We start from the raw sequence: 10,583 nt of genomic DNA on the forward strand, positions 1-10,583 counted from the left end.
TTCAACACGAAATTAAGCGAATATTGAAAAGTCAGCTTCTGAAATAACTAGAAGGTGAGCAAAAGTGAAGACTGCAATAATCAATATTAGAATGCCTTGAGAGAATTTGTTTTTTTTTCAGCAGTGAAGCTAGTAGAAATGCTTCTGTTGACTAGCTTGGTGCTACTAAAACAAAACCAAAAACAGGTAACACTTCTAACTAATAATAACTCAAGATGAAGGCTTGGGGGAAAAAAAAAAAAAATCCGTGTTTGAAGTTAATTTTTCTGCAGTAGTGTCTTGAACATTACACTGCTTTTTTAATGTGGCTTCTCAAAATTTTTTAAACCTATAGCACATTCATACCGTCAGCGAGGCAAGGGTTTTTTTTTTTTTACTTTTTTTTTTTTTGTATATGGTCTGAAAGGTTACACAGTGGTCAGCAGTCATAGTGAAGAATTTATGGAGACAAAAACACGTGTTGGAGTAATTAATTTACTTATAATTAAGAAAATATTAATGTTTCAACCTCTGTATTGAGGTCATTCGATACAGAGGTTGATCAGGAAAATATACATATACACAGGGCACAACCTACATGACTACACAAAAGTAAGATAAATGCTTTAATTGTTTATCCTAGCTGACCACTGGTGAAAAAATAATAAATATACATAAAAATTAACAAAATAAAATAATTTTTTTATACATATCAATATAACATACAAATGACAGAAAAAAAAATCTCTAAATAAATAAAAATAAACTTTTATAGTAGAACTACATTAAACAAATCTGTACAATCTTCTTACATTAAAGTTTTCTTTTGCTAGGGTTCTTCCATCATGTCTTGGATGCTATACAGGTTGCAGAACGGTCTTCCAGATTCTTAGAGTTTCTAATTCTAATCCATCATTCTTGTTTTTCAGATGATGTTTCAGCATCTCACAAGCTTCCTTGAACTTTCTTTCAACACAGGTTTTGGTGCAGTGTGGTAGGAACTTGGTGTCTTTCCTGTTGATTCTGTGACATATTTGAAGTGCATGGTTTGACAGGCTTGTTTTACCACAGTGGAGGAATTTAATATGACATTTATGTTTGTCTTTTCTTATTTAGATGGTGCACCGTGTTTCCCCCTGTGTAGGATAGGTTGCAGATGCATTGAATTCTGTAAACCCCTGCGTGAGCAAAGTAGAGAAAGGGATCTTTGGATGAGCAGAGTATACTTAATTTTGCAGGAGGTTTGAAGGTTGTTTTAATGTTGTATTTATGTAGTTATGTAGAATATGAAATTATTAGCCAAACGTTTATAAAAAGACTACAACAAAAAATTAGTTCACAAGATCCTCCACAATAATACCATTAAAAGCAAAAAAAGATTACAAGAATGCCATACCATACCATACATTATGGGAATGTCAGAAAAATTAGAACACTACATACATACAACATCAAGGCAACCTTGTCCACTTATACCTAATTGTTTCAAAGAAGGTTCTAACAGGAAAGAAGTCAATTTTCTGAATCAGGCAGGCAGAACACACAAGAAAGAGTAATGCTGGTTCTGGCTGAAGAGTTAAACAACATAGTTAAATATGAATCTAAAGCATATTAATGTTTTTGGAAAATTTGAAGAAAAGGATAAAAGCTAATAACAATGAAAACTTATGATCTGGTGTCTGTTCCATACACAGACTAGTCGTTATTAACACTGTGTTCCAACATATGGATGTGAATAATTTACATGGAGAGAACATACAATAACAAAATTTCTTGTGCATCTCCATGAAGTCAAAGACCTATCCCAGGAGGCCCATCTAACCATTGTTCATAAAACACTTCATAGTCATACCTCTTGTTGAACTCTCTCACCAACAAAGTGCTCACAACCACCTCTGGCAACTAAATCCACCCATAAGCCATCCTCCAAGCAAGAAATCTAGTTCTAACATCCTAACTAACACCACTATTGCACAATTTCCAGGAGTGACAACCCCCATTTTCTCTTTGTGCCTGCCACATATTGAAAAAAGCTTTTTGTGTCAAATCCAAACCCCTTTAATAACTTATTTCTATTATGTCATTAGTCCCCACCCCCCCGACTGATTAGTCTGAAGCACATAGACCATTTGTCTTGGATCTGCCATAATCTTGATTATCTCTGGGTACTCTGCCATTATCATTCCCATGAAATCAGGACAACCAGATTTGCATACTAAATTCCATATATGGACTTATTGAAGCTTAAAGGAGAATAATTATTATTTATACGGGCACTCCATGGAGTCAAAAGACCCATCGTAGGAGACCAACTATCTATTAACACAATACCTATCACACATCTCCTTAAACATATTCACTGTTGGAGCACTCACAACAACCTCTGACAATTCATTCCACTTATTTATCACTCTCGAAGTAAAGAACTTATCTGCACATGCTTATTAACCACACTCTTAGACAGCTTCCAAATATTACCCCTTGTTTTCCTCCTATTCCCCATGTATTGAAAATTTTCTTTTGTGTCAATCTTATAATATCCCTTTAGTAACTTATAAGGTTTCTATCATATTCCCTCTCCTCAGCCTGTCAGCTAAACTCTGTAATCCACACACCTTCAGTATATCCTCATAGGGAACATTCCGACTTTTCACCAGCTTAGTCGCACATCTCTGAATCTTCTCCACCACCACCTCCCAATCCCCAAGAAACAGATGTTTACTGCGCACAGTAGTCAACATGTGGCTGAATCATAGCCTTATAGAAAGGGATAATAACCTCCCTGTCTTTACTTGTCAATATGCTCTTTAACATCCAATCTCTGAATTAACATTTCTATGATCTTGAAAATACAGTTTGTACTTTTGTCTGCAAAATGGTCTAAAACATCTTTCACCTCATTGTTATCTGCAAATTGTCTTCCTCAAAGGCCTTTCTTCAGTTTCAAGAAGAGGTAATAGTCACTGGGTGGCAGATCTGGGCTATAGGGCGAGTGTTGAATCCCGGAAGCCACAGTCCTTCAATGCAGCTTTTGCAACAATAGCCGTATGGACTGGAGCATTGTCTTGAAGCAGGCAAATACCATTACTCAGCATTCCTCATCTCTTCTCCTTTATGGCATCGTACAGTTTGTGCAGGAGTGAAGAATAATATTCTGCATTCATGGTACTATTCCTTTCCTTGAAGGCAATGAAGGGAATTCCCCCAGCAATCCCAAAGATTGTTGCCATGATCTTCTTGGTGGACTGAGTGACCTTAGCTTTTTTCTGCGGTGCTTTGCACCACTCCACAGATTCCCTTTTGGAAAGAGGATCAATCATAATAAAGGACCATGGTTTCATTCCCAGTGACAATGGATTCCAGCACATCTATAAAGATTCCCTTGGCAAAGCTCTAAGAACTTGATGGAACAGGTTACATGATGCTCCTTCTGAATTGAAGAGAAAAGTCAGGGCACTCACCTTCATCATGTGAAGCTTCTCGTGAATGATACGAAAGATAGTTATTGTAGAAAGCTCCAACCTCGCTGAGATTTCTATGAGCTTCATCCATCTGTCACTGAGAAGTTCCTCCTCTACAAGAGAAACATTTTCTTTGGTCATCACTTCTATAGGCTGACCATGAGGATCATCTTCAACTTTCTCTCTTCCTAGAGAAACTGTTTAGCCCCATTCCATCACAGTGGAATATAGAGGAGAAGCTTCCCCCATAAACACCATCCAATCGCTATTTGATAGCACTTGAAGAAAGCCCTCCTTTGGTGAAGAACTATCGCAGTTCAGTACTCAATTTTTAACATTACAGTCACTTAGCATGCCACAGTTAGTCAAATGAGTGCTTCCAACTGAATGACACAGGTAAAGAGTGGAAACTGGTACACTAACCTCCCCATACATGATGCTATCTGTCACACACACTGCATTTTAAAAATTAGCATGAATTTGGTATGTCAGGCTGTGAACTTTTGGAACCTACCTCGTATAGTATAACCAAGTGAAAAAACTTAACAGTTAACAAGGGAGTTATGCTGCAACTCATGTAGCACATTCTGATGTATCCTGGGTTCTACACTATTCACAATGATGACCTTGATATAAAGGTCGAAACATTTTATTCTAATTAAATGTAAGTGCTCTAACACCATAATCTCCATACTGCAACAAAAAGAATATCGATCACCTTGTATGAAAAAGAAGTTTAAGTTCATTCACTACCCATCATTTCACTTAGAGTGGATCCCCTATATGTTTGCAACATATATTCAGGGAGATATGCACCTATTTAGAAAGTTAATTTTTCCCAGAAAAAAAAAAAAAGCAAAATTTTAAATTGAAAGCATTTTAAATAATCTGTAAAACTGAAAGAATTTGAAACTAAGTTATAAAGTAAAACACCAGCTTAATTTTATCTCAAAGATGTATGTAGCTCAAGGTTTGAGAATATACTCAGTTGTTTGCCAAATACACAAAACTGGAGAGAGTAATGAAATTCTTAATGTCATATTAAAGTCCAGAGAGCTCTGATGTGACATTAGGAAATTTAACAGTTTTGTGCTCTGGGCAAATGAATGAGTATATCGGTTCACGGGTGCCAAGCATGAAGTATTTCAGTCGGAGACGAGAAAATGAAGCACAATAATTGATGAAACTTCACTTTAAGATGTGGAGACGGGATCTGGTGATTTAGTTTAGAGCATTACAAAAGTTGTAAAGGCTACTCTAAAAATTGCTATCGTATGCAAAAGAAAATGTCGAGTAGGAATAAGTTGGTATGTTTCCGTATAAAGTACCGATTAGGTCACATTTGAATTTGTGTGCAGATCTAGTCATCTCAATGTCTGTCATAGGCCCTTTGGATTATGATGAGCATGACAATAGATTGATAGAACGTGATATGAAGACAAGAGAAAAGATGATATGATTGAGGCATTAGTTGGCTAGAAAAGCTCATCATATTATTATTATTGCAATGTGGCACCTCCAAGGACTCATCTCAGGAGGGGGTACTCAACTCTACTACATACATTCTCTCACCATCTCCACTATTACTTAATTCTCCAATGACAACACTGCTACCATCAACTCCATATATAAGGGAAATATTAAATAGCATAATATGCTATATAAGTGGTGGTGGTGGGAGAATAGGTCAATTAAGTGAAATGGAGATTTTTTGCATGGAGTGATGAGTGAAATCAATGCTATAATGGATGGCGAACACCAATGCTATATAATTTTGAGGCAAGTATGATGTGGTTTAAAAGTTTGGTCTCCCACAATGAATTCTGATTCCATGTCATAGTAGCTGAACTGTATTGCTGGTTGATCAGCAAGAACAAATACTTTTCCCCAATAATAACAATTAAGCTGTTAATTATTACAATAATCCCCAAAAGAAATTTATAAATATAATCAGGGTAACCAAAGCAAATCAGTTTTTCCATTATGAGAAAATCTAAGTTTTATCCTGCCACCACTAAGACTTTTACACAAAAATGAGTCAAACATTGCCATTATGCTACAAACCAGTTAGCAGTGATAACCAGTTTTATACTACAAACTGAAAAATAAAGTTGGGTTCATGAGAGTTACTATAGTCCAATAGTAATCATTTAAAGTGAATGAACAGGCCACCAGATGTGGAAATTAAATATCTGGTGCTTATTTTTTTTTATACAAACATGAAATTGAATTAAACATTTTAAAAATTGAAAAAAAAAATCTTTGCAAGTAATTAGACATTACAAGTGAGGCAAAGTTAATTTATTCTCTCAAGAAATGTCAGAACACTGTACACAAGTCGGCAAAAGATTTCTTGTTATTTAGACAGTCCAAAAAACATGATTAAACACGAATACAAAACAACGGTACTAACAACAGTTGTTATGCAAAGTATGCAATTGTGTGTATGATAACATACAATTAGCGGCTTAAAAGAAAAAAAATTAAATTAATTCCAAACGGAATGTAACCAGGTATTTCACATCAACCACATTATTACACATATCAGTTCAACAAAATGACAATACATCCCCTTATCTGCTTATCATTAAGGCACTAACATCAAGAAAATATTTCATGAACATTTGAACTCCAAATCCCTATGATTTTTGTTTACAACTCTGATGGCTAAACTCGACGAGAGAATGAAGTCTTGAGAATTTAACACTTTAAGACAACCATTCTGTTCAATCAATGACTAAGAAATAACACATGAAAGACTTCAGAAATCACAGAATAAACTAGATGACAACTCCTTCGATAGTGTTCTGCTTTGTTCCACAATGCAATCCAAAGTATGCTGCTCCATTTATACTACATACTCTGAATCAAAATTCATAAAGCTTGGTACATATGGCTAAAAAGAAGCATTTTAAATTATAATGAATAAGAAAATCAATATATAATTCAATATTTTTCCAAAAGTATTCAACTGTACCTCTAATGAAAAGATTTATCACAAAATAAAAACAAAAATTAAAAACTTCATAAAAGAAATAGACTAGTAACTATACAAACAGAAATTTTTGGGAGTCTACAATCAACTGCTTAACATATTAAACGTGAAATGAAATTCACTGCTTAGGGATTGCACTTAAGTATTTTTTTTTATCTTTTTCTTCCATCATAGTCTAATTTTTGTTGCAAGACATTAAAACATAAAACAAATTTTACAGAGTGGTGGATGTTACAGGACTAATGCCATGAACCAGCATGGTAGGAGGTAAATCATTTGTTAAAATGTCAAGTTTTTCTAAGTAATTTAAGTGTTCTTTTATATCACCAGGTGGTGGGGGTAAATACACAAACACCACAGCTGTCTTCTGACTATGTTGTTTTATCAGCCCATTAACAGCTTGCAAATACTGTGTATTAATTTGCAAGAAATCACCTTGCTCTCTGCTTAAAAGGTCAGTAACGTGATCCCAAAATATCATACTAATTGAAGAATCAATGCGAAGCATGTGCAACATACTTTCCCACTGGCGTTGGGCCCTTCTCATGTCCGATTCTGCACCAATACACATAAACACTCTAAGAATGGTTGAGGATTTCCAACCAGGAACCATGTGTAATATGCATGCCAGCTGCATAATAAATTGCCAACAATTATCAATTGAAGTTACTGATATAGGATGAAAGAAATTCATAGGCCAAACATCGATATATTTCTTTTTTTTCTTTTTCACAACTGCCATTTTATCCAAGAGATGGAAATTTCGTGCAAGGCATAAGTTTTTTTGCAAACGGAAAATTACGTCATAAATCATCATAACATATTCTGATGGTGAAAGCATACGATTTTCACTGGAGTGCCTAAGTTCCAAAAATACTTCTTCTCGAAGTGTGACCTGATACAATTCTTGAAAATTTGAATGCTTCTCAAAGAAATCTTCTGGTGTGTTACTATCATAAAATCCCAACAGAATTGTATTAGGTTTCATGGCACCAAGCCCAGATATACGAACTAAGTGGTGAAGACCTTCCCTTACAGACCTGGCTAATGTAACTTCAGCAAAAGCCTTTACTTTTAATTTATCCAATAAAGAAAGCCAAAGAGGGTACTCTTCAGCAACTGGATCAGTATCAAAAGAATCGCAACATCCAACTTTCACATGACCAAGGACATATAAACCACTCTTCTTGAGATCATTAGCAAAAAATATTAGTGGAATGCAAGAGCGAGGATTTGCAACCAGCAGAAGAAACTGTGGTCTCCAAAATTTTACATGATCTTTTCTACTGTCCAGAAGTAACAAATATTTACGAACTTGATGGAAAATAAGTGCCTGGCTAATGGAACCCCAACGGACAGGGATAGATCGTAAATGTAGTACTATTATCAGCAACAGGCATACAATAACTGATACAGCAGCATAAATAGGACTTATAACAAACATCATGGTTGCACAGCCTATCAAACCTATTAGCGAAGTATAGGATGAGAAGTATTTAAAGGATGGTCTAAAGTTTGGTGCAGATGCCAAATCTAAAGCTAAGCATGCTAAATTTGTAGAGAAGTAAGAAAGTAAAAAAAAAACTGAAGTAATTTGTGCTATCATATTCAGAGAATTAATGAACAAAATTAGCTGAACAAAAAACCAAGAGATAAAAACTGCAAGCATGGGGTTTCCACGGTAACTACATTTAACTATAGGACGTAAAATAATACCAAAAAGTTCATCTTTAGCAAGAGCTTCCAAAACCCTAGAAGAACCAATCAAATTGCTTAAAGAAGCTGATAACGTGGCAGAAAATAGTCCAATTGCAACTAAAGGTTTCCAGAGACTGATGGACTGCATGTACAAGTAATTGTTTTGGAGTAAAAAGCTTGAACAAGTAGCAGCTGTTAAAAATACTAGTAACATATATGTAACAAATGTGAAAGCAACAGCTGCAAGTGTTCCTCTTGGAATAGACTTCCCAGGCTCTTTTAAGTCACCTGACATATTAGCTCCTGCCATGATTCCAGTGACTCCACTAAAAAGAACAGCAAACACAGATGCAAAATTTGTGACTCTTCCAGTTGTGTAGTCAATTGTATAGTTAGCCCACACATTACTTGTAAATGTATTCCAGTTAAAACCAGTGTAGAGTGTAGTAGTAGTAGCATTGTAAATATCATTTTCTGATGGAAGTGGTATAATCATTGAATGCTGGGCTAAGAAAGACACTATAACAGAGAATGCACTTACAATTACTATTACAAAAATAATGATGGAAGTGCGGGCAAACATGGATGCTCCTACAAGACACACTATGAAGTTAAAGAAGTTCAATGATGTTCCATATAAGAAACTATACCATCTTCCAGTAGGTAATGCAGAGGCCAAACTTCCTCCGGGTATCCCAAAACTATCTATAATACCTTCCACACAGCCAGTTAAATAAAGAGCACTAGAAAAGATATTTGCCATAAAAAATAAAGTTCCAATACTTCCACCAAATTCAGGACCCAAAGCTCGACTGATCATAAAATATGCACCTCCACCTTCAACTGCGCCATTGGTAGATATAGCACAAATTGACAAAACCGTTGCAACTAATATCAAGTACGCCAGAACCATTTCCACTAACGTTTCCAAAATGCCTGAATTGCCAACAACAAATCCTACCCTCAAAAAGAGAACTGCACTAAACATTGACAAACACACTGGGGTAAAAACACCTGAAAATGTTGTTAATCGACGAGTGTTGCATGCCTGAAGACTATTGTGTGCACTGTGGCTACCACTAAGACTTCTGAAGTAGCGCAGTAGAGGGGTTCTGTCACTTGCTCTGTTATTATTACAAAGATTCAGGGATGAAGACGAAGGAAGAGAAGCATTGCTCGCTGTTGACTCTTCCATCTTCCCCGACGATATGTCATTCAAGTTTTTACTGATTGTTGCAACGGAATTGTGAAGATCCGACGCTGAAGAATCCATGACGTCTGTTTTTTTTTTTTTTGTTGTTGTTTTGTTTTTTTAATTTAATAGCAAGGATCCCAGCAAAGTTATAAATCCCAAATATCACATGTACGAATCAATGATACTTACAACGAATAACAAACGTAATCAACGCCGTGGACAATCATGAAAAAAAACTTCTTCCTTATTATGACTCAGTCTTCTATCAAAACGACAGTGATCACGCTGAGTTTGAGATAAATATTTTGCAGCACTTTGCTAGTTTTATTTAGCAAATCCGGAACGATGATTTCTCTTGCCTTTTTTTTCTTTTCGGACACATTATTTTTATCGAACTTACAGAACTACTGCAAAAACATTTTCGGCAAAATAAACGAATCCGCACGCTACTATTAGTCAAAACGGCATAACGATACCTACCACTCAACCTACGAATATTGCTAATATGCACGTTGTAATACATGTACATATAAGATTGTAGATGGCAACGCCACATATAGAAAATTCTTTACCTGATCCATAAATAATTAAATAAAACATCTGTCACTAAAACCTGGAAATATTCAGGAAGATTTTTAATAAAAAACTAACGTAAGTTATAGTTGTACTATGCAACTGTATTATGAATAATCTTATGAAAATAGAGTGACAGCTGAGTTGGATAAAAGTAATGGGTTTACAGTGATACTGCTGGACTTTGCAAAGACCTTTGACAGGATACCAAATGAAACTCTTTTAAGTAAACTGCAGCACATGGGGGATAGATAAACGGTTGGTGAGATGAATAGAAGACTGGTTGATGGAGAGATATTAGAGAGTACTTTATTCAGGAGTAGAGTCCAAAAGAAGGTCTGTGACTAGTGGCGTGCCCCAGGGTTCTGTTCTTGGACCGTTACTGTTTAATTTGCTCATTAACAATATAGGAAAGGATCTGAGAGGAACAGTTCAATTATTTGCATGATGCAAAGTGGGACAGAACAACAGTTAATATAGATGTCAAAATTTTGCAAGGTAATTTTGATAGATTGACAGACTGGGAATACTATATGAAAAACACATAAACAAGTGCATTTGTCGAATTGCACCACCAAGTGCAGAAGTGCTAACATAATTTTTCTCTCGAGAAAATTTTATTGTTAGAGAGACAGAAAAGTTATTATTATTTCCATGGAAGGAGAGTGTGTGCGAAGTGCGA

The 10,583-nt window shown here is 35.5% G+C and overlaps 1 protein-coding gene across 1 annotated transcript; it reads right to left on the bottom strand.

The window, feature by feature from the left end:
- Positions 1-5,726: 5,726 nt before the first annotated feature.
- Positions 5,727-9,801, bottom strand: LOC150094529 (solute carrier family 12 member 9). The gene has a single exon (XM_090411782.1). The coding sequence runs from the start codon at positions 9,404-9,406 to the stop codon at positions 6,650-6,652; it is 2,757 nt and encodes a 918-aa protein (XP_090267908.1). The 5' UTR covers positions 9,407-9,801; the 3' UTR covers positions 5,727-6,649.
- Positions 9,802-10,583: the final 782 nt, after the last annotated feature.

Source organism: Typopeltis vanoorti, chromosome 22, assembly GCF_054136105.1.
Source record: "Typopeltis vanoorti isolate ZY-2024b chromosome 22, IOZ_Tvanoo_1.0, whole genome shotgun sequence".
NCBI classification, from domain to species: domain Eukaryota; kingdom Metazoa; phylum Arthropoda; class Arachnida; order Uropygi; family Thelyphonidae; genus Typopeltis; species Typopeltis vanoorti.